We start from the raw sequence: 26,174 nt of genomic DNA, 5'->3' as shown, positions 1-26,174 counted from the left end.
TGAATCTATGTTACTCAGATCAAGTTAAAGGAGCTTCTGCAGGTATGTGCCACTTCCAAAGACTGTATCCATGAAATTCAAGTTGGTTGTGCACTGCTGTCACCTGGGGAAATCAGGCAACAGCAGGAAGAGGAGGAGCTGAAATCCATCATGAGGAAGACATAACTTTGAAGGATTTTGCAATGCAAACTTACTATAGAAACACTCAGTGGATTGCCGAGTGAATTCATAAGACTGGTCTTAGTTGTACCTGCTATGCAATGTATAATTTACAGTTTATAATCAACCACAATTTGCCTGTTAATTCATGTTTAACTGGTATTGATACTGAGTTTGAGTGCTTGAGATTATCCTAGGCAGTATTATATTTGCTTTGCTTGACTCATAGCAAAACAAAATTTTATTTAAACCACAGAACCTTGTGGTTTTATTCTTTAATAAACTTAAAACGTATACACTGTTTTCAAATTGACACAGGAACAAATTCCCACTACTTAACTCTCTATATTAAAATACAATGTCTCATACATTTTGGATGCTAAACAATATTCTCAATATAGAACACCTACCAAAAACAGCTGGCTAAAAGCATTATCATATGTCAAAATGTTGACATGTCAATATTTCAGAGGCACAATCTCTGCAGAATGATTCCAGATGTAATTGCTGACAATTTAGGGTAGCAATCAAGGTGGTATGACTGGCCACATTTTGGGAGTCAGAATCTGTGATGACTTATCCAGTCTCACCTGCTGAAACAGCATATGCGTAGTGACATGGTAACAGAATACAACTTTGTTGTGATGACCCCAACTAGCCTACATGGTTCACAACTTCCCCATAGCCATTTGGGCAAAGTACACCAGAAAATGACTACAGTTTGTGGCATCATATTCTACTGATGGAATCAGCAATTTTGGAAAAGGGGACGAAAGTAAATTGAGTCTAAAATTTTCAGAATAGGTATGTGCAAAGCTGTTCAGCACTATTTACTTCTCTAGGCTCAGTCCATTCTTTCCACCTCAAATTTATACATCAACTCCCAAGGAAAATAACCCATTATGCTTAATGGAGTATTCAGCAACATGCATGTTCTTAGTTCACATGATGCATTAAATGCTGTTAATCAAAAATTGTAGAAGAAAAGCAAATAAAAATACAGTTCAATTTTGGTCAATCCATACCAAGTTTAATAAACCAAGTAAGACAGCAGAAAAATGGTTAATTATTCCCTCCAGAAGTTGTACATTTGAAATCATATCATGGGACCACTTCAAGTCAAGTGTAAAAAACCTAACTGATTCAACTCACTGAAGCAAATCTCTGAATAGAACATTCATTAGTTGTTTCAAAGCAATCCAGGTTAATTCAACAATGGATGCTGGCATAATACTGGCCTCAAATCAATGATCTATTCATATAAAGGACAGTGAACGTTTCAATGGTAGAGTGGCCTATTTCTTCTTTTCCTTTCCTTTTAACAGTAAAGTATTGTCTACTCAAAATATTCTTCCTCCTGGTACTTGGCCCTGCTGATTTTTTTCTGCCTTTTCTGAAGGTGCTGGCTCATATTGGTATACAGTCCAATCCTTGTGCATATTCCAAGAGCCTATTCTCAATTCATGAACCCAGCCAAGAAGCTGCATTTGTCCACTGGGAATATTACAGCAGATTCTGGCTTCACCTGGCATCCATATACATGCATTTTCCAGCATGGCAGTAGCAGATGTAATAAACAGCAGCTAGAGTTGAACGATGGGTAAATTTTTCTTCAATGTGATGGCTTATGCTACCACATTAAAGAACGAACATGCAATAATAAGCCTATTCATTACAAATACAATGTCATGAAATTCCACAATCAGGAGTTCACTTGACTCATGGGTGCCCTTGCTTTGCAAGTTTATTCTAATCATATTCCCTGCATTTGTATTTTTCCAATACTATCCCACCCCAATAAGGGTCTGCTTCAATATCAACTTGTGCTAAAGCACTTCCTGTTCTATCAACATTTTTGTATAAATTTTCATAAAACCTCTCACCACCTCCTTGTGATAATCTCAAGGCTATAGGCTCACTACTTGTTTTCTTTGTTCTTGGGATATGGTCATCACTGGAGAAGCCAGCATTTCTTGCCCACCTTTAACTGCCCTCAAGAAGGTGGTGAGCCACATTCTTCAACTACTTCATGTTGTGAAAGTACACTTACAGTATTGTTAGGAAGGGAGTTTCAAGATTTTGGCCCAGTAACAGTGAAGGAGCAGTGATATAGTTTTAAGTCAGGATGGTGTATGGCTTTGAAAGGCTGCTCGTGGTGTTCTCATCCTCTGCTGCCCTTGCCTTCTGGTGGTAGGGGTCTTGGAAGATAGCAAATCTTTGCAGCGCATCTTGTAGATGGTACACCACTGCCACTGTGCTGGTGATGGAGTGAGTAAGTGTTTTTTCATTGTGAATGAGATACCAAGCAGGTTAAGAACATAAGAAATAGGAGCAGGAGTAGTATCTAGCCCTTCGAGCCTGCCTGCCAGTCAATAAGATCATGGCTGATCTGAAGTGGATCAGTTCCATTTTCCCGCCCTCTCCCCATAACCCTTAATTCCCTTGTCTGTCAAAAACCCATCTACCTGTGACTTAAATATATTTAGCGAGGTAGCCTCCACCACTTCAACGGGCAGAGAATTCCAGAGATTCACCACCCTTTGAGTGAAGAAGTTACTCCTCAACTCCGTTCTAAACTACCCCCCATGCCTCGTGTTTTGGAGCTGCACTCTTCCAACATGTGGCAAGTACAGGAATATACAGTTTTAGTTAGATTCATGGAAAGCACTACTTAAAGCAGATTTTTCTCTTTACATGCATCAGGAGTTGTATGTCTAACCCAAGGTTTGCAGCCTTAATATTCAATCCAAACATTGGCTTATAAAGTGCACTAAAAAAAACAATTACTCACTGTGAAGATGACAACAAGTTATTGGGAAGGTGGGGGGGGGGGGGGGGGGGAAGGTGGTTTGTTCTGACTTTTTGGCACCTACACATCTTGAACAGCCGATTGAATTGTGACGCCTTGTGTTTTTGCTTCTCTTGGTACAATTCCCTGAAGCAGAGACTGACCTCCTATTTCTCTGCTGGTGTTCAAACTTCTCTAAAAATCATTATCTTTGAAAATTTTCAATTCTCTTTCAATGAGGTTGAAAGCTTCTGACAACTGTTGCCCATGACAATTCTTCACCTGGCTTACTCTGGTTAAAGATGCACTCCTAAAGCAATACCTCCCTGTTGGTCAGTTCTTCAGGATTCTAGCATCATCTCAATGTTCTCAGTCCACTTCAAAATAAATCCTACCTTGTTGGCCACCATCATTATAACTAGCTGAATAGTTTCAATTGGCTCACTGAAACCTGAAGTCACGAATGACTTCAGGGCAGACCTTGCACTATTCACGTCCAGCTAATTCACCTCTTCTGAAGCATTTGCAATGCTGTTGATTGCGCATGGTCAGATTTCCTCCCTGGTGAGCCATGCAAAGTAAGTGCTAAGTAGATAGCAAGCCTCAAATCTGGCAAAACCACCTTGATCCATAGGTTGGATCAAAGATGTGACATCTTTAGACTTCTTTGGAAAAGCTGTTGAGGATCAAAGGATGTTTTGGAACATTGTCCAAAAGGACTAAAAGCTTCACAAGGAATGTTTTGCTGAGCACAATATTCCTGAACAGATAGATAAAAATGCACTGAAAGCAACTAACCACATTTATTGGCATCCAAACTTCCTTATTTGACCTCCAAAATTATTGCAAGATGTCCCTTGCTCTAATCCTTGATTGCACTTTAGACTTTGGTGGCCAACACAAGCAAAGAATCCTGAAGTCACTGTCTGCATTGTCACCCAATAACAAAGTCAACCAATCTTGCACTGACTTGAATTCTGGTGCAGGAGACATCTCTTTGAAAGAGGGAAAAGGTCCATCTGATTCACTTAAGATTTGCTGAGCTACAATAGCCTCACTCAATGACAGCTTTCAACTTGGCAAGGAAATTACTGGGCACTATATATTGCCTGCACTAGTAGCTGAACCATTTATTCTGATGTTGTGTAGGCTATGGCATCCTTTGAATCTATTAAACCAACCATTGTTTGCAGTGCAAGTTTCGATGGTAGAACTCTCACCTTGTTGTTTCAGGTAATTAAACCCAACCTGTTAACACATGTTCCTTTGGTTTAGTCCTCAATCCACACCCTCAATCATTCCATGTTTCCTAACATGCTGTATCTCATGCAGGTAATCTTTGTAGCACTTAAGAGCCAGAGTACTTTGGGCCATTAGCCTTTACCTTCTATTTATATCTTTTTGATGGAGTACATTGTCATAAGTGGAAGCCCAAGTGAACTCGTGTCATAGCGCTTCTAATTTCTCTTAGGGTGGGCAGTCCTTATCTCTTAATGCAACTTTACCAGCCATCTTGCAGACTTGTCTCACATACTAAAGTAAAATAATGAAGCAAATTAAAGCAATAGCCACTAAAAACCTTGATAAGTTGCATGTGCAGAATATTACAAATCGCATGAATGGCAACAACGTTGAACATCAAGTCACCCTCACTGCAGCAAGCTTGCAATCTGGTACGTTGATCAGGTTGCTGTTGTTCTATACACACTTGCTCAGCTTTGTCATAACAGGGCAGCACGGTGGCTAGCACTGCTGCCTCAGCGCCAGGGACCTGGGCTCGATTCCCAGCTTGGATCACGTCTGTGTGGAGTTTGCACATTCTCCCCTTGTCTGCATGGGTTTAATCTGGATGCTCTGGTTTCCCCCCTCCCCAACCCAAAAATGTGCAGGTTAGGCGAATTGGTCATGATAAATCATGTATCCAAACAGGCGCCAAACTGTGGCGACTAGGGGATTTTCACCGCAACTTCATTGCAATATGAATGTAAGCCTACTTGTGACTAATAAACAAACTTTAGTTGCTACAGTTTTTGCTACAGGCAAGTTGATTTCAGCATCAAGTAACAGATTGGTGCCTAGGTATGTGATGCTATTAAAAACCTTCAGCATCACATTGTCAATGTTGATTGATGGCTATTTGGCAATATCCTGAGCATAAAATTAGTCTTATTGAGTTTGAAATAAATCTAACGGGTGATAGAGCCCATCCATTCACTGCTGAATGTTCCTCTGCACCGAATGCGGGTGTGACAACTCTGATGAAGACTTGGCACACTTATCTTGATTTGTTGGGCAAGGTTGAACAGCTTTACACTAAATAATGTAGGTACATTTTGTAGATGAACTGAAGGCATGTGACAGCAAAGAAAAGGAAATGCCAAAGAATGCTGGCACCAGAGCTCAATCTTTTGTTTAATCTCATGGTGGATCTTAAAGGTTTGCGAAATTCCTTGCACAAAAGACTAGAATTGTAGTGAAGAGCATAGGGAATATAAAATTTGAAGAGAACGGATATCTATAGTTTCACAGTAATTCAAAAACAAAATCCACAACAGAGATAAGCAAGCAAAACAAGATCTATACAGCTGCCAATTTGAGCCAGTTGGAATTGAGGAGGCTAGGAATCCAGGGAGATGTCAAGCTAAACAATTTGCTATTAGTTCATTTAAAATGATGTCTTTTTCATCCCATTAATAGTTAAATCCTGGTAAAACTGCTCTATCATGTATTTTTCTTCCATATGTTTTACTGTGAATCTCAAGGCATTGCAAGGTGGGTGGGTTGCACTTGAGTTGCACACTGGGAAGGAGTTCCTTGTGGGACATTGTTAGTGCTGTTGGGAGGGCTTTACATTAAACTCGGCAATGGCGGGGAAATCAAGAGGAAATAGAATAGCAGGACATAAAATATTGGGAGGTAGAAGAAGCACTAATTGTGACGATACTGTGCCTTTAACAAATGTATTTTAATCCTGCTTCTCTGCAGAATATTTCTAGCAGTCCCTGGCATTTATTGGAGCCATTTTCTCTGCAGCCAATATCCTCTATTGATGCTGAAACAGCATGACTGACATCGCGTTTGTTTTATGCAGTGTTCTTGTTGTTCTACAATTCCCTTGGGATTGCAGAGTAGAGCTTGATTGAGATAATTGACAGGTCAGATTATATGACTGGAGACAGCTATATTTTCAGAATTCCAGCTTAGTTTTTCAGATACTGTTTTGAAAGCTGCAGAGAGTTATCCCTTTTTCTGAAGTCTGAAGACTAGCTGTTAGAAACTAGGTTTACTTCTGTTTTGCAACCTTAAGGATATATCCTTTGAAAAATGGCTGTTTGGATTTCTGTCTATAGGTGTTAAAAGCTGGAAATCTAGTAACATGAATATACTTGTTCAATGCTAACTAATTCTGAAGACAGGTATATGCCTATGGGGTTGCTTTTAAATTGGAACAATAGAGATAGGTAGTTATTAAGAGTTGTACTATATCATGAATAAGTCTTGCAATTGGTAAAAAATTATGCCAACTCATATTCCAACTGTGTCCTCAAATAAACTTTGTTTGATAAAAGCTTCATAGTGGATCACTTGAATTATAGCTGGAGTAAACTACTTGATGCTCACCAACGCAAAATCAGATGCAAAAACTTCAGGTCTAGGCTAATATGTGAACGCACAAAGTATAGGAAGTCTGAGAAGTTACAGATGCAGATTGCATTGTTGAAATATGTTGTGGTGGTAACAAAGTTGACTCAAGGAAAGGCATGGCTGGTGCTTAATATTCCTGGATACATGATGTTCAGTAAAGATAGAAAAAAGGAGAGAGGAGGACAGGTGGCTAAGGAGAGCATTACAGTGCTGGAGAAAGAAAAGGTTTCAGAGAACTCAAGGACAGAATCAATTTGGCTTGAGCAAAGAAACAAAAAAGGATGCAATTACATTACTCAGTGTAATCTATATCAGCCAACTAGTGAGAAGGATGTCAGTGGGGAAACATTTCAGACAGTGATCATTGTATTGCAAGGTTTAAGATGATGATAGAAAAGAATAATCGGTAATTCAGAGTAGAAGTAACTGAAAGAGGGCCGACTTAAATGGGGTGAGCATAGAGCTGTACCAGTTAGACTGGAATGAAAGTTTTCACTGCAAAACTATAGCTGAACAGTGGGCTACCTTTGAAATGGAAATGATCCAGACGCAGTTAACATATATTCCTAAAAGGGGAAATTAGGGCAAACAAATCCAAAACTCTGGATGAAAAAGGAGATGAAAATAAAGGCAAGGCAGAAAAAAGGTGTGCCTTTGATAGGTGTTAGGTAGAAAATACAGTTGAGAACCAAGGGGAAAACAGAGGGTTCACATGGGAGGTGAAAAGCACTTGATAGATGTGAAGAGGGATGAGAAAAAACTGACAAAGGAGGAACAAAGTCTTCTATTGGCATATAAAAATACTCAAAGGAAGAACAGGACCAATAAAGGGAATTTATACATGGAAATTAGAGGACATGGCTGAGGTATTAAATAATTCTCTTTTTTACTTTTTTTTTGCTTTTTATGCAAGTTATGTAAGGTATGGCCAAAGTACTAACAGGCACAGTGGCACAATAGTCAGCACCACAAACCCCGGCTCAATTCCAGCCTTGAGTGACTATGTCTGCGTGCAATTCCTCTGGGTGCCCTTGTTGCCTTGCACAATCCAAAAGATATGTAGGGTCAGATGGATTGGCCATGCTAACTTAGTGCCTCATGATATGTAGGTTAGGAGGCAATATAATAATCAGGAATATTTAAGTTCACAATACAAATCTGCACTGAGAGTTATTTTATCAGCTTGTCAGACAAAATTGAATTTGCAAATTAGCGACTTGTTATAAAACAGTGTATTTTTAACCTGTATTCGTTTCAACAGAAGTAAACGAGCAGTTGATCTACCACATTAGTCTTGCTCCCAGGCAGCAAATTAGAATGCCATTTCCACAAATCTTGCACTGCTTCTATACTGACATGACTATATTTAATTCCTCTCAATCCCCAATATTTTGAAGATGCACATATACCATTCAACCCATCTAAAAATCCAAGTCATTGTTATACACCATAACCGAATTAGCATTGTACTCAAATTAAAACATGCCAATTATCTCATTAAACAATTATTTGATTTTGATTTCATTTATTGTTGCCACATGTATTAGCAGAGTGAAAATTGTTTCTTGCACTATACAGACAAAGCATACCATTCAGAGAAGGAAAGGAGTGTGAAGAATGTGGTGTTACAATTATACTAGAGTGTAGAGAAAGATCAACTTCATGCAAGGCAAGTCCATTCAAAAGTCTGACGGCAGCAGGGAAGCAGCTGTTCGTGAGTCAGTTGGTATGTGACCTCAGACTTACATATCTTTTTCTCGTCAGAAGGTGGTGGAAGAGAGAATATCCTGGGTGCGTGGGGCCCTTAATTATGCTGGCTGCTTTGCCGAGGCAGCAGGAAGTATGGACAGAGTCAATGGATGGGAGGCTGGTATGCATGCATGATGGATTGGGCCACATTCACAACCTTTTGTAGTTCCTTGTGGTCTTGGGCAGAGCAGGAGCCATATCAAACTGTGATACAACCAGAAAGTGTTTGATGGTGCGTCTGTAAAAGTTGGAGCTGACATGCCAAATTTCCTTAGTCTTCTGAGAAAGCAGAGGCATTGGTGGGTTTCTTAACTATAGTGTCAGCATGGGGGGGCGGGGGCAGGACAGGTTGTCAGTGAACTGGGCACCTAAAAACTTGACCCTTTCTACTTCATTCCCAATGTAATGGGGCATGTTCTCCTCTACCTTTCCTGAAGTCAATGACAATCTCCTTTGTTTCGTTAACACTGAGGAAGAGATTATTGTCACTGCAGCAGTTCACCAGATTAGCCCACTGACTTCCACAGCTATCTGGACTACAGCATTTCACACCTGACATTCTGTAAGGACTCTAAACCTCTCAGCTTGTTCACTTCTGTGTCATTTGTTTCAAATGATGCTACTTCCAAAGTGGTGCTTATAATATGTGCTCATTTTTCCTCAACCATAGATTCCCAACTAGTCGTTGACAGGGCCCTCAACAGCATGCAGGCCATCTGCTGCACCATGACCCTCAGCCCCACCCCTCCCTCTCAGAACAAGGATAGAGTGCCCCTTCTCACATTTCATCCCATCAGTCTCTGCACGCAAAGCATAATCCTCTGTCATTTTTGCCAACTCCAGCGTGATGCCATCACCAAACACATCTTCCCCTCACGCCCTCTGTCAGCATTCTGCAGAGACTGTTCCCTCTCAGATAACGTAGTCCACTCCTCCATTATACCCAACACCTCTCCTGTCACTCACAGCACCTTCATGCAATCACAAGGTCTGAAGTATTCATTCCAGGGTAAGCAGCGATACACTTGCATCTCTTTCATTTTGTGTATTGCATTCACTGCTCCCAATGTGGTCTCCTCTATATCAGAGAGGCCAAGCATAGACTGGTTGTTCACTTTGCTAAGCACCTTTGGTCTGTGCGCAATCAGGACCCTGACCTTCTGGTTACTTGCCACAATTCTGCTCCCATGCCCACGTCTGTCCTTGGCCTGCAGCAACGTTCCAGTGAAGCTCAACTCCAATTGGAGTACAGCATCTCATCTTCCAACTAGACACTTTACAGCCTTCATACCCCAATATTGAATTTAACAACTTCAGATGACTTGCTCTACCCCAGCTTGACTCCTTTGGTTTCATTCTATTTATAAATTTTACAGCTCTTGACATTTTATTTTCTCTCCACCACCCCCCGCCCCAAACACTTTCCTCTACTTTATCTCCCTTTTCTAAATTTTACCTCTGTCCCATCCATCTCTCCTTCCTCCCTACACATCTTGATCTGTCACAGCTTACACTCTCATTTTAGCTTCTCTGCCGTTTGGCCATTCGCACCCTTTATTCTCTGTGGGCAGCCATTAGCAGTCTTTTCCTCTGGTTTGTGGCTACGACTCATTTTTCATTCCCTCATCCTGCAGTATAAATACCTCCCAGTTTCTACGCCTTTTAGCTTTAACATAGGGTCATCTGGACTCGAAATGTCAGCTCTTTTCTCTTCTTACAGATGCTGCCAGATCTGCTGATATTTTCCTGCATTTTCCCTTTTGGTCTCTACCTCATTCCTGTACTGTCTTGTCATTGTTTGGAGATCCACTGTGGTGGTGGTGTCAGCAAACTTGAAAATCGAGTTGGAGGGGAATGTGGCCTCTCAATCATTGGTGCTTAAGAAGCGTAGGTGGCTGAGAACACAGCCTTGTGGGGCACCAGTGTTGCTGATGATCATTGAGGTGGTGTTGTTGCAGTCACACAAACATTGAATTTATTCAGCTGTGTCACCACAAGCAGGTGACAAGTACTGTCCACCAAATCATTGGGGCAGGGGCTGGCAACCAGGAAAAGAAAAATAGAAAAAAAAGTTACTCCAGATTGCTATTGTCAATTTCATCAGTAGAAATCCTAAACCATCAGTCATCTGCTCTCCGGCTAGAAATAGTGCATGGCAAAACCAAGGAAAGGCAGAAACACTAAGTTTCATCACAGATGGACATTTAACCAAATCTTCAATTTTTTTCCTAAACTTTAGAATCGTTATGCTTAACCTAAAACTGTACTATTCTGGTTTCGGTTAATAGTTTATGGAAGATAGCCATTCTGTAACCACAGAACCTTAATTGAATGCCTACTGTAAAAACTTTACAATATTCTTCTTGAGGCTTGCATTTACCTTTTAGTGGGTCCTGTTCAGCTCTCATGATGTCGATCAGTGAACTCTCCAGTGAATGCATGTTTAAAGTGTCATATAATCTAGTTCGATCCTGGAAAAGGAACAGAATTTATCTTTTGTTTGCTGAGTACTTCATTACTGAAGTTAAATTATGGCAAACAATAAAAAAAGTTACCAGTGGTTACTTTCAAGAAAGGATGACACTGAAGTTTATTTTTCAATAATTTGTTATTACATTTGGATTTGTATGACGAATCCAATGAAATTTATGATACAAATAATTTTGATAGATTGACATTTGTTGCAGTATTTTCAAGTATTGTCATTCCGCTGAAGGGAGGATCCTGTATTATGTATAAACAGAATTAAAAATTATTTCTTGACCATCATTACAACAAAACAAACTAAATTGAAAATGGTATTTTGAAATCAACTTGACTACAGCCTTAAAAGTCCAAACTACAATATTACTAAATGTTTAGTGAGGAAATGTACTAGATATCCACTTACAAATCACTACACAGCATACACTGTGTAGAACATTACAAATTTATACAATGCAAACCGTCCATTCTTTACCAATTTGCAGATTTCAGATGATATGAGATAGAACGGAAAACTATTCCAAATCAAAGATCACAAGCAAGGACAGTCCTAAAAGACATTCAGAAGACTGAAGTGCTAAAGCATCTTTGTAGAGTTAACTGTGTTAAGGAAAATAAAATCAGCAAATTTATACAGCAAAATGCCATTGAGTTGAAACCTAGAGGTTCTTCTCACAAATTAATGCTATAGAGTACTTCATTCCAACAACCCCCAAGGAGGGTGACACCATCCAGGACAAAGCATTATGTTTGCTTGGCATCCTTTCCACCACTTTTATTTACTCCCTCCTTCACCACCAGTGGCAGCAGTGTGCACCATTAACAAAAGACAGTGCTGTAATATAGGGTTTTTCGACAGCAGCTTCCAAATCAGCGACCTCTATTAGCCAAGAGGACATAGACAGCAAATGCATGCTAAAACCACATGCAAATTCTCCTCCAGGCCACACAACCTGATTTTGTTGCTGGATCAAAATCTGGAATTCTCTTAACAGCACAGCAGGTGTACCCACACCACATGGACTACAGCACTTCTGGGAAGCAGCTCACCAGCACCTTCAAGGGTAATACAGTGGGAGAAACAGTGGTATAGTGGTAATGTCATTGGACAGGTAATTCAGAGGCCCAGGCTAATGCCAGGGGACATGGGTTCAATTCCCACCATAATAGCTGGTGTAATTTAGAATTAAAGCTCAGCTCAGTAATAGCGATCATGGAATTATCAACCGTTACAAAAATCCATCCTAAGGTGCTTTAGAGAAGGGTGTCTGTCCTCCTTATCTGGTCTGCATGCAAATATGGTCGATTCTTAGCTGCCCTCTGAAATGGCCCAGCAAACCACTCATTTCAAGGGCAATTAGGGGTGTGCAACAAGTGCTGGCTTACCAGTAACACTCACGCCATGAAAGAATAAAAGCAAAATTAAAAAAAGTCAATAAATGTTGGCCTAGCCAGTGACATTGTGAAAGAATTAAACAAATGGACAAGATAATTTTGGAGTCAATCTGCTGCAACAACCACTCACCATGTAGAAGATATATTCTACTGGCAGGAATGATTGATAACTGACATAACTGAATCATCACCATTTTAATGTAAATGGCAAGTGTAAAGAGTGTAGATGGTGGGATGGATGGAGGGCAGCAAGGAGCTCCAGAGCTGTAATTCAAAGGAAGAATTAGGCAAAGATATTGAAATTATATTGACTTCAATGCAGAGCCAAATAAAGGGAGAAAGGTATGACACTGACAAGGTACCTCGGGGCAACAACTCCAGAAGAATCAAAAGAAAATTGAGACAGTGAACTTTGTATTATTTTAAGCAGAGAGAAATTAAACTCTACAACATGGAAGTTGGGATGAATATAAAAAAATCAAATTTACTGGAGAAAACTTTGGAGATGTAGGAACTCTATTCAAAAAGTTAGAGAACATACTAAGGCAAAGATCATAGATAGATGAAGCAGCACTCCAAAGGCCCTTAAAGAAAAGGCAGACATTAGATTTGAGATTGAGGTTTTTTTAAAAACATAGTCCTACTGAAGGACAGGGAGGAGATATGGACGCAATGATTCAGCCATTGCAGTTCAGTAGGACTGAGATTGCAAGTACAATGTGCAAAATCTAAATGAATATCATGACTCATTAGTGAGAAGGGTTAAAGTTTGGTGATACATGAACATTGATACAAAGTAGTACTGCAATAGTGCAAGTAGACAGAACCTTGGAAAGTCCATACTCTAAAAAGGCCAAGAGGACGAAACAGAGTTGCAATGATACATAATTGGAGAACACAGCTTTGGTCAGGGACCATGCAACAAAGGAAAGCAGTACCAGACTCTGTCAAAGGTTTCAGGGAAGTTCACGACAATATGATTCATTAAAGCCAACTGCAGGGAACTCCTGAACTCGTATTATTTTGCCATGAACTACATATTCATGGTACGAATAGAATTTCAAGTATCACCAGCAGAATTGCAAAGTGCATATGGTATTAACTTTTAATACTGTTCTCAGCAAGCAGCTGCAATTATTATTGATTATTTAAGCAAAGGAATGTGGCCAGTTTGTTGTTAGTACCAATTAAAGACTCAGGCAGTCATTTATACAGAGACAAATTTGAGACCAGCTAGTTAGTGCTACTGCTTTCATTATGCACCTGTTTGATAATAAACAGTCTCAATGGTGAACAGAGGCACTAATGTGGTTTCACAAGATATTAATTCATTATAGTGTTCTACAAGCATATAAATATCTTGCATTTATTAAAAAGTATTACCAGAATGGAAACAGTGGTTTAATGGGCTCCTCTTCACTAGAGTTTTCACTAATCAAAGAGTCAGAGGTTTACAGCATAGAAACAGGTCCTTTGGCCCAACTTGTCCATAGTGCTTTTTTTTTAAAACCCCCTAAGCTAATCCTAATTGTCCACATTTGGTCCATATCCCTCTATACCCATCTTATCCATGTAACTATCGAAATGCTTTTAAAAGACAAAATTGTACCCGCCTCTACTAATTTCTTGTTCCAGACACTCACCACCCTCTGTGCGAAAAGGGAAGGATTGTTGCCTTAATGGATAACTCTACAACCATCAAGAACAGGAACAGGATGTTAAGTGGAGGGGAGTATAATGAATGTTTTAATGTGGACAATGCAAGCCTCAAAGTTTCCAAAAATATTACATATTTCCATTACTGAGCTCTTCAATGACCTTGGATACAAAAGGGACAGACTCCAGCATTAAGCCGAAGGTTAAAAAAAGCATTCATATTACACGACTTGCTACAGTTATACAAGGCCTTGGTTAGACAACACCTGGAATACTATAGGCAGTTTAGGCTCCTTATCTGTGGAAGGATGTTCTTGCAATGGAGTGCAAAGTTACCAAACTGATTCCTGGGACGCCAGAACTGATGTATGAGGAGATCTTGAGTTGGTTGGGATTATATATTCACTGGACCTCAAGAACAAGGAGGATCTGATAGAACGCAACAGGAAGAATGTTCCCGATAGCAGGGAGTCCAGAACCAGGGTCTGGCTAAAATTCAGATGTGCTCTGTACACTTGAAATAATGTTCCAATAAATGTGATTATTAATGAAACAATATTCAAGTGGCTCAAATGTGAAGAGGTCAACAGTATAACTAGCAAACACAACCCTAGAGTTATTTTACACATTTAACAATTCATAATCTGTTTCACAACTCAAATCAATTTCCAAAACAAAATCAATTTCAAATAAGTTTAGAAGCTTGCAAAACAATACTCCAACCACCAAGCAAAGTTGGTAACTCAATTACTGTCAAAAATTACTATGTATACATGTACAGATTTTGTAATTAACAGCAAAGTGATGATCTTGAAGCAAGCTGTCCACAAGTATCTAGTGACCTGTGGCATGACTTCTCTTTCCAAAAGAGTTTGAATCTGGTGCCAAGTCATGGGAAGGCATCAATGTCATCACCAAGCAGGATAAGTAGCCAATCACACAAGGATGCAGATACCAAACCAAGTAGTAAAAAATGCACTGATCATCCTTTACTTTCATTGCATTGAAAATTTTAATTAAATGATTAGGAATCAAGGGATTAAGGCAAGGTGAAATATCAAGCAAACTTTGACATGTCATAAATATAAACACTTGAGGCCTGAGGAGTTTGTTTTTCAGTTGTGCTTATGAAGTTACTGCATCATTAAAAACCAAGTTAAACCTCATTCAATACAATCAACCATTTTAAAGGGTTTTACAGCGAGACTAAACAGTTTTAAGGGCAAAGTCTTGCTGGTTCTGCAATTTCTATTTGATCAGCCTGCGGGGGTTTCAACAGCTCACACTATTGAGAAACACAATCACTAACAGGAACTTCTGAATTCCACATGATTCTGCACGTGTATTCTTACACTGCCCTTTCACCAGAAAAGCACCTACTTAACTACTGTGGCTTTTTGCATTCCATGTGCTATTTATCTTGCTGAAAGAAACACCACTTCTGACAGAATGAATCAAGGCTCTGCTTTGAGAACCAATTTCTCCACAGAACTGAATCATTCACATTTAAGAAAATTGATTTCCAGGATGTGGGTTACTGGCAAGGCCAACACTGACAGCCTATCAGTTTCCCCACAAAAAGTTTGATAGAACATAATGGCTTACTAGGTTACTTCAGAGGGCAGTTAAGAATCAACCAAGCTCAGGCCTCTCATATTAAACAAACTTGATTGTGTATTAAAAAAGCTACCGATTGTCAGTTTCAGGCTCCAAGCCAAACTACTTTCTAAATCCACTGATTAATTGCTAAATAAACACAGGCTTGGGTTAGAGTTTATTACTTTAAAACATAAGAAAAGATAAAACCTCAGTACACAATGTTCTGGTAAAATGTATGCCATTAATATTAATATTCATTATAGGAAATCAACCACTGTGCATAAATATGCTTGTAAAAATATTCTGGGAGAGACAGCTACATATCCATTATAAAAAGATGTTCAAGCGGTACCACCAGTGACTGAGCTGGTCAAGTCCTAAAGACAGAAGTCACACAACACCAGGTTAAAGTCCAACAGGTTTATTTGGTAACAAATGCTACTAGCTTTCAGAGCACTGCTCCTTCCAGTGCTTCTTGAGCAGCGCTCTGAAAGCTAGTGGTGTTCATTACCAACTAAACCTGTTGGATGTTAACCTGGTACTGACAGACTTCTTGCTATGTTTACTCCAGTCCAACACCAGCATCTCCACATCAAGTCCTAAAGGACATAACTGCTAGCTTGGGCTCGTGGTAAGCCAAGAGGGGAACCAAAGAGTAATTTGATTCCATCCGCAACTTCATCCTTGAGCAAAATGGATCAGTCCATGATGGTGCTGGTATGAATCATCTCCACACCAGTCTTTATGGAGACTAAGTCCCGATTTCAAACTGAGACACCATCTGTTGTAACATGTTATACTATCACCATGTTAAAATAGGATAGATTTACAGACCTGGGAGCTCAAAATTGGGTACCTATGAGGGAACGTGAACGATCAACAGAAAAAGAATGACATTCAAACACAATCTAACCTCATGGCCCAGATAACTACCATCACCAAGCCAGGCAGCCAACCCCGATTCAATGAGGATTATAGAAAATGTTTTAGGGGTACTGGATGTACCTAAAGAACTATGGTTTCAACCAGTTGAGGTTACAACACAGCAAATGTGATACTAAACAAGACTAACATGCGCCTGACCAAGGCAAGAAATTCCACAATAAATCTAATCAAAGCTCTAGAGTTCTGCCACAGTCATTATCAGTGATAGGCAATTGAACAGGAATATGCTCTGCTAACACACCCATGCTTAGTGGAATCATAGAGTCATTCAGTGCAGAATAGGCCCTTTGATCCATCAGGTTTGCACCAACATAGGAGAAACACCTGAACTCACCTAAACCCACCAGAACCCTGCATAAGCGCATGACAAGATGGTTACAATCAATCTTGAACCAGTTGCTGAGTGGTTGATCCAGAAATCTCCCATTACTGAAGCCAGTTTTGAGCAAATTCAATTAATTCCACATGATCAAGAAATGATACAGTATACTGAATACACTTGAAGGCGCCAGGACCCAAGAACATCCCAGCAGTAGCGAAGGCTTGTACTCCAGAGCCAGCTGTGCTCCAGTTGAACAATTTCCATAGTTAAACACTGGCATTTACCTGAAAGTGGAAAATTACTATTTACATAAAGAGGTAGATAATTTCAATCTAGTCACCGCTTCAGTCTGCTTTCAATCAGTTTATGGACGCAAGTATCATGTGACATTGCTCACCAATGCAGTTTAGGTTCGGCTAATCTTCATATGTGGATGAGACATTAAAATACAAATTTCTAAATATAAACTTTGGGACACCTGATTGAGAAATGATTAAAATGCAACAAACCTTTCATATCGTTAACTGCTCCCATCCAAATAATTAAAGATACTTATTCACAATACTTCTTGTACTTTCAGGTTTGAAGTGGAATTCCTGTGAAGAAGCCTATTCTTTCATAATGCTGTATGATTGTCAAACAATGGAGATCAAATTTTGCCCAATGTTCTCACAATGGTTGACAACTCAGCCAACGGGAAAAAAGGATACTCTGATCATCTGACAGAAACTAAGATTCTTATTAAGGATATTTAATACGGCACATTTTTCAAACAGTCAGAGGAGAGCTCCTGATCAGTGAAAGATCAGGATCCTGCCTCAGAAACATTAACAGAGTCAGAGTCAGAGTCAGAGGTTTACAGCATGGAAACAGGCCCTTCAACATGCAGAGAACTTGCTGGCCTTCACCTCATTGTTTGAAGTGAACCAGATTTTCAGGACAGGGGACCTCAATTGGAACAAAGGAGACCTGCTCCTGCAAGCAAAAAGCAGAGTGAATATCTAACGAAATTTTCAAACTCACGCCTCAGTGGACCACAAAATTAGTTACATGTGCAATGTCTCAAGAATTCATCGCAGGAGAAGTACGAGTGTGAATTTTTGAACTTCCCTGCATGCATGCGAGAACGTCAGTCTTTTTAAACTTGTGACAAAACCTATCATTTGTTCTCAACAATTACAACATGGTGGGATGTTAAACAAGGTTTCTGTAATTGAGAGATGGAGAAAGGGGGAACCATCCTACCAAATCTCTCTTGCCCTGGATCATCGTAATAGTCACGCAAGAAATAGGAACAGGATTAGGCCATTTGGTTCCTTAACACTGCTCCACCATTCAAATACGATCAAATTCAACCATGAATGATCCAGCCTCCACTGCACTCTGGGGTAGAGAATTCCAAACATTAACAACCCACAGAAAAAATTCCTTCTCATCTCCACCTTAATTTGAAACTCTTCTCCTTAGTTCCAGATTCACTCATGAGTGGCAAACATCCTTTCAGCATCTACTGTCAAACTGCCTCATAATATTACACGTTTCAAAAAGATAATCTTTTATTCCTCCGAACTACAACAGTTAAGCCCAAGCTGCTCAACCTTTGGTAATAAGGCTATTATACAGAAAGATACTGAGTTGACCTTATTCCATTGTTCAGAGATAACAGCACAGAACTGTATAGTAATTAACAGGGACTGGAATATTCAAATTTCATGGAACTTCGATCAATTCTGAAGAACTTGCATTTCTGTAGTGCCTCAATATTAGGACGTCCCATAGCACACTGCAGCAAACATGCACTCGAAATGTAATGACTACTGTACAGAAATCTGCACACAGTTGTATGCATAGCAGATCCCCAAGCAGCAAGTTTTTTTGAGATGTTGCTTAAGGAATAAATGTTGGCCAGTACACTGGGCGGAACTCCCTACTTTTCTTCAGAGTACATGTAAAACCGGCTGAATGGTCAACTGGTTTTATTTCTTACTTTATGTTCTAAAACATAGCACCGCAGTATCTTTTAACACCACCTGAAACCAAGATCCTGACTCAGTGCAGCTGTCCCTCAGAACTGCAATAGATTGGCAGCCTAAATTTTGTGCTCAAGTCTCTCTAGAATGGCACTTGAACCCATGCCCTTCTGACTCAGTGGCAAGAGTGCTTTTACAACTGAATTAAGGCTAACACATGCAATTAAAAAAACTGGAGAACAATTCAAGTTGAAATGACGTTAGATGGTGCAAATGACAACATGTCCAGCTATAGAATTCATTACTCAGCCTATAAAGTAATCATACGATAACTTGCTGAGCAAGAAAAAAAACATGATTAGTCAAATACATTAAGGTATATTTCAAAACTCATCATATTATGTCTGTGAAGTGTTTTTTCCACTGTAACACTGGTCTCTACAGATTATTAGGTTGCTCTCAATGCATTTGTTTTGATCGACAGATCTAACTGACCCATAAAGTCTGATCAACCATTTTTTTGCTGCACTATTAGCAGAGGATCACAAATATTATGACATCATTAAGGCCATCATTTTTGTGACTGGCCCAATCTACTTTCATTCCTTTCTTCAAGTGTTCTCTACATTTTTCTTTTCAAATATACTTATCCAAGTTCCTTCAAAATTAGATCAAAGTGTCTCAATGGCAACCATGGTAAAGCACTCCATAATCAATGGATCTGCTGGAAACAAACTCTAACTTTCCCCTTTTTTTCTTCCAGAGAATCTATAATCACGTATAATTAATTCAGCTACCAGAAAAAAAAATCTATTCGCCAAAGCCTTTCAAGTCCTCAAAGTTCAAAGAAAGAGCCTCAATTTGAGCTTCATAATTAGAACCTCATATCTGGCGTAGCTCTCGTGAACCTTTGTTGCAATTTTCCTATGGTTTTGATATTATTTGTATATTGAAGTACACAGACCTACATGCAATACTCTGTCAGTTTTGTAGAAGGATCATTTAGATCCAAAACATTAGTTTCTCTCCACAGATGCTGCCAGACTTGCTGAGTTTATCCAACATTGTTTAGGCTATCATTTAAGAATGAAATACTGTGGATGCTGAATCTTAAACAAAAACACCACCACAATTAAAATCAATGCCCACATGTACAAAATGCAGTCACTTATTATTTTCCACCTGCACTTCCAGCTTCAAAGATCCAAATAACTATCACTATTTCCAGAAAGTTAAAATTTAGGAGACTTCCTTTGACTGATCCCTCCACCGTTCTCCCCCAATTAAGAAAAACTTTCATACTTTGAGGTACAGAAGTGCATCTGTTACTATCTTCTCACTGCACTAATCCTTTCTTGCAACAATCCTTTCTCCTTCAGTTTGAACTGCTAATTTCAGTGTGGGCAAATTCATTATTACTTTTGTGTCTATATCCAAACCATTTACAATTAAATGGAGAACAGAAATATCCCCAGCGATGTGCCAAACAGAAAACTATCCACTCTTCTGTCAGTCTCAACCATCTGGCTATACATTTATCTTAATGCATGAAACAAGTCACCTTTTATGACCTACAGAAATCCACATATATAAATAAAGCATATGTGGTTCCTATTGCAATAATTTATTTCAAAAATTCAGATGCTTGGAAGCACCTGCTCTTTAAAAATTAACTGTTCACTGACCGTATTATCTAATACAAAATGAAATTAGCGAATATTTAGTGCATCGTGACTCAGGAAGCCAATTACTGAGGCAAGTCAAACTACCAGTTTACAATTTCCTTATTTATCCTAAATCTTTATTGCACAGGTTGATGATGCATCACTTTCAATCCTTTGACAATACATTTCGCTCAGTTTTTGAGAATGCAAGCAGATGTCTTGTCCCAACTTCAGTCATCTGAGATAACTATCATTCTGTCCCAATAACACCCCCACTTGTAGCCCTATTAAATCAAAACCATTTTTTAATTTATATAACAGCCAGTCGCTCCATTCGGAAATTCCACACTCAAATGCAACTAAACTGTGCAAGATTTCTCTCATCATAATTTTATGGAATGATATGCTGGTTTACAGAGCTTGACCATGCAAGGCCAGGGAAATTTGAGCCTCAAGCCATGATGCATGATAAGGTCAGTGGATTATTACAATTAAGTTCAGCATTCCTAGATTTGGATGCGTGGATGAGCCAGGAAAAAGCTTCTCACTCAAGAGTTCCCACTCCTGCTTTCTAAAAGAATCTCAACCAAGGCAAGGGCAGGGTCAGGTGCATCTACAATGCTGTGTGTTGCACTGAAATATGCAGTTTTTTTAAAGTTATATTCATTAGTTACAGGTAAGCTTACATTAACACCACAATGTAATTACTGCGAAATTCCCCTAGTCACCACACTCCGGTGCCTGTTCAGGTCAATGTACGTAACCAGCATGTCTTTCACACTATGGAAGAAACCCATGCAGACATAGGGAGAATGTGCAAACTCCACACAATGACCCAAGCTGGGAATCAAACCCAGGTCCCTGGCACTGCGAGGCAATAGTGCTAACCCACTGTGCCACCCCATACCACCCCTGCAGGTGTAGCTCTCACTTTGTCCAGAAGTTTCAGTTAAAAGTCAATCCATATTGGCCCAAATTTGGAACAGGACATCATAAAATCTCTATTCAAGAAACTTCATTTTAAATCAATTCTTGTACTGAACAGAATATTGCAGGTATCTGCCTTTCATCTCTATATGATCGTCTATTATTGGAAAAACCCAACATTCACTATCATGCTTAAAAATAACCTCAAATTGTTTTCTGCAACAGTGGCCACAGTTGGAAAATATTTCAAATGACCGAATCAGATGTCTACAAGTCATAAAAGGTGCTACAGTATTATGGGTGATGGCTCCCCTACCATGCCTCCACTGCGAAATTTTAGAATCTTTGATTCTAAAATGAATACTTCTGTTCACGTTCATATGTTTCATCACTACTTTAATTCTGATTTGCTAATTTTCAGACTACATTCTGCTTCCTCTTGTTCTATTTTTAAGACATCAATTTCATACTTTACATTAGGGCTTCCCAAACTGAGTTGTGATCCCTACTGAGGTAATGAGATGGTAATTTGGTGCCATACGCTCTGGAGCAGCAGTAACGGCTGCCATGAAACCTGAACTGAATACTAAAAGCTGAGATCCCTTTAAAGCCTTGTTTTTTTTCTATTGGTGGGAATGACCTAATGGACAGACTTTAAAGCCAGGTTTCTACTGCAAAAAAAAAAGCCTCTGAAAAGGTGGTGTTTAAAAAATCTGGAGTTTGAACACTTCCTGCACTCAACCCCTACCCCTCTTTACTGCTCTCAAATCTGCCATGCTCCTGCAATCTCTCAACACTACTTATTCATCCCGTTCTTGCATACCAGATTCATGCATATTTGATGTGATTTGATGGTTGATGCATCAACTAAATACTTCAATGGACAATAAACAGTCCAACAAGTTGAGGACTTAACAGAACAGGACATAACAGAGCAGACACGCAGGGCAGGGTAGGTGTAGGAGGATGCGGCAGCGTGGGCTCGTTGGGCCAAAGGGCCTGTTTCCCGTGCTGGGTTGTTCTTTGTATAAACTTGAGAAATTATGTAAAAGCCCAAATATGCTTAACACGGTGTTTTACTGTGTGCACAGCTGCCTCAACATCAGGGACCCAGATTCAATTCCAGCCTTGTGCAGTTAGTACATTCTCCATGTCCAAGTGGTCCTCCAGGTGCATTGGTTTTCTCCCACAGTCCAAAGATGCACAGGTTTGGTGGATTGGCTATGCTAAATTGCCATTTAGTGTCCAAAGATGTGCAAGTTAGGTGGATTAGCCATGGTAAATGCACAGATTATGGGATTAGGGTGGAGGGGATGTCTGGATTCGATGCTCTTTTGGAGAGTCAGTGCAGACTCCATGAGCCAAATGTACTTTTTCTGCACTGTAGGGATTCAATAGAATTTGTGCTTAGCAATGGTTAAATTATCCACGTTGCACAGTTTAGTGAAGATTACTTGCCTACTTCAATACAAATCACTGCAACTTCAGACAACACTAATTTGTCACATTCCTCTTAAAATCCAGCTTTATGATTCATAGATTGATCATAAATATTTCACTGTAGATGACCAATGCAGGACCACCAATGCTTCCAACTTCATGAAATGCGGAACTGAAGGTTGAAGAGATGCCTATTTTCAGCTTCTCATTGACAAACTATTGGTCTCAATGAGTAAAGTGAATAACTAACCCAGATGCAACAAAATTAAATATTCATTGAATCCCTGAAGCACAGGAGGCTGCCATTCAGCCCATTGACTCCACCCTGACTGATGCAATATCTTTCCCAGGCCTTTTCCCCTGTCCTACCCCTATCTCCATGCATTTACCATAGCTAATCCAACTGAGGGGAGAAACTACAGCACCTGGGGGAACCCCACACAGACAAGGGGCGAACATGTAAACGCCACCCAATTGGCGCTCAGAAGCAGCAGTGCTAACCACTCTGCCACCGTGCCTGTCTTATTTTGGAGTGAGACATAGGAACAGAAACAGGTCATTCAGCCCTTGTGCTTACTTTGGCACTGAATTAGACTGATCTGTATCCAAATTCTATTTACTTGCCTTTGGTCCATAATCCTTAAGCTAAAAAATCTGATTTTTGACCTTAAAATTCAACAACATCCATAGCCTTTTGGGGAGTTTAGACGTTCACTAAAAATTTTAAAATAAAAAATTTCCTGACTTTACTTCTAAATAACCTACAGCTGATGTTAAGATTATGCCTTCATGTTATGAATTCTCCCACAAGAGGAAATAGTTTGAGGATACCCTTAAATAGCTTACTGAATTTAAATACCTTGATTAGATCATTCCGATCAATCTCATACTCAAGGAAATACAAAGAAAGTTTCTGCAACCTGCCTGCATATATTAACCATTATGCCTCGTCAGATTCTAGTCAATCTGCACTTCAAGGCCAATATTTCCAAAGGTTTGGTATTGAAAAAAATTGAATGCAGAATGGAATCTTAATACACCTGCAATTTAGATTTAGAACTCTACTTCTTCAAATAATTAATGCTAGTTTACACAAGGACAAACTGTGGCCCCAAAACAGATTGCTGGGGAATTCAATGTTTCATCAGCCACAGAATGAATCCTTTATCCCAACTCTCTACCTCCTTCCTCCCAACCAATACCAAAGTAGGTCATAGTTTACCTCCAATTCCCAGCACTCATTGCTGCTAAGAATATTTATTCAGAATCTAACTGAACGCCATCCAAAAGTCTAAAAAGACAAACTCCTCGTACTTACCCTGCTAATCCCCTGACACTAAGGGGAAATTTAGAATGGCCAATCAACCTAACCCACACATCTTTGGACTATGGGAGGAAATCAGAGCACCCAGAGGAAACCCATGCAGAAATGAGGAGAACGTGCAAACTAAACAGTCTGAAGGTGAGAATTGAACCCGAGTCCCTAGCACTGTGCCACCTCCTGGTTTTTAAGTTATGAGAAGTTACAGGAACATGACAAGTGTGTAAATGACTGATTTCTCTCCCCCCTCCTAAATAATGAAGAACATTTGCAATTTTCCAATCCCAAAGGCAACAAAGGTGCTATACAAAAGGCAAATATGCAAGATAAGGGCTTCTCACCCATTTCTAGTACTGCTCTATGGTGAAGAATCAGGTCCTGGAAATTTGGCTATTTTAGTACCATGATTTTCTCAACTGCTATATTAAAAATTGTATTATGTCTAAGTTCCTCCTGTTGGCCTATTCATAGAGTTCCTCATACAACTGATATACTATCTACCATCACTGAAAACAGATGAAAGAGTCAGTTGTGTCTCATTATCTTGCATCCATCCTTAATAGGCACACATTCTCCTTTACCATTCTTAGAAATGTCAGTTAACTTTACGTTCCCTTGCAAACATAAGAACAAAAGGAATAGGAGCAGGAACGTTTACCTCATTCTCTTTAAGCTCCTATTCTTTCTCCTCTTTTGCTTTTTATATAGTTCCCCATCCATTTCTCCTTGCCCAAATTTAAGTCCTTTCTTTTAGCTTGGTACTCTTGTCTAAAATGTTGGAGATGTTCCCTTCCCTAAACATTTGTGTTTTATGCAGATTTTATTGGGAGGTATCGAATCACAGTAGATATTCTGCTTCTTGAGTCAGAAGCTCCAGAGAGATAATGGCATAGACGATGGCATAGTAATGTCACTGGATTATGAATCTAGAGGCCCCGGCTCATTGCCCTGGGGGCACAAGTTCAAATTACATCATGGCAACTGTGGAAAACTGGGGAAAATTAAATGCAATTAATTCTGGAATTAATGGTCTCAGTACTGGTGACCACAGGATCATTTGTCAAAAACCCATCTAGTTCAATTATCTCCTTTCAAAAGGCAAATTTGCTGTCCTTACCTGGTCTGGTGTATTTGAAACTCCAAACCCACAGCTATGCAGCTGATTCTTAGTTGTCCTCTGAAATGGCCAAGCTAACCACACAGTTGTTTCAAACTGCTACAGAAGAGCCAAAAAGAAATTATACCAAATGGACCACCTGGAAACAGCAGCATCACAGTAGACATCCAGATTCCAATATCATTCTTGGTTATGAGCTATCATACTGGCAGGACAGACCCATTAGTGGTGGTGGTGGTGAGGACTTGTCCAATTGCTCTACGAGTCCCCAACATTAACTCCAGCTGTTATGAAATCTCATGGCATCAGGTCAGAGGCAAGGAAATCTCCCACTAATTACAACGTACCATCCATGAGATGCTGAATCAGTACTCCAATACAGAGCACCATTACAAGAAAAAGGGGTTAGCAAGGGCACAGAATGCACTGTTGGTGGACAAAGTCCATCACCAAGAGTGGCTCAATAGCCTTACTACTGATTAAGCTTGGCAGGTCCCAAACAACATTGTGGCTATATTGGGTCTGTGGTAGGTGGGGAGGATAACGAGGAACAAACCTAATTGATCTCATCCTCCTCAGTTGACCCATAACAGATGTATCTGCTATTGAGTGATCACTACGCAGTCCTTGTAGAGACAAGCCCCACCTTCATATTGAGGATGCCTTCTACCATAAGAAGATAGTGGTAATGTACATGACAAGATCAAAACAGGGGACGTTCTCTGCTGATTGCACGTTAATCATCATTCATGACTTCAGATACAGAAGCAGTACATATCAAAATGCAGCAAATTTTGGACTATACCCAGGCTTTGGCAAACACTGACCATCTCCAACAAGATTTCTCCATGAGATTCAAGAGCATCGCCATTATTAGATCAACCACAATCAACATCCAGGGGATTACCATGGTCCAGAAACTGTGGAGCAGCCATGTAAATATTGCAATTTCAAGAATGGCTCAGATTGTCCAGTAATTCACATCAACTCCTT

At 39.7% G+C, this 26,174-nt stretch overlaps 1 protein-coding gene across 2 annotated transcripts in view; it reads right to left on the bottom strand.

The window, feature by feature from the left end:
• Positions 1–26,174, bottom strand: part of cpeb4b (cytoplasmic polyadenylation element binding protein 4b) — an 87,937-nt gene that overhangs the window by 53,899 nt on the left and 7,864 nt on the right. For both annotated transcript variants that reach the window (XM_080201681.1, XM_080201682.1), the window contains exon 2: positions 10,722–10,812. In XM_080201681.1, the coding sequence (XP_080057807.1) occupies positions 10,722–10,812 (91 nt within the window). The remainder of the gene's footprint in view (positions 1–10,721; positions 10,813–26,174) is intronic.

The sequence above is a fragment of the Carcharhinus amblyrhynchos genome, chromosome 13 (genome assembly GCF_965287045.1).
Source record: "Carcharhinus amblyrhynchos chromosome 13, sCarAmb.v2.hapA, whole genome shotgun sequence".
In the NCBI taxonomy this organism is placed as follows: Eukaryota; Metazoa; Chordata; class Chondrichthyes; order Carcharhiniformes; family Carcharhinidae; genus Carcharhinus; species Carcharhinus amblyrhynchos.
The sequence above is the reverse complement of the archived record's forward strand: the minus strand, read 5'-3'. Positions and strand labels throughout refer to the sequence as shown.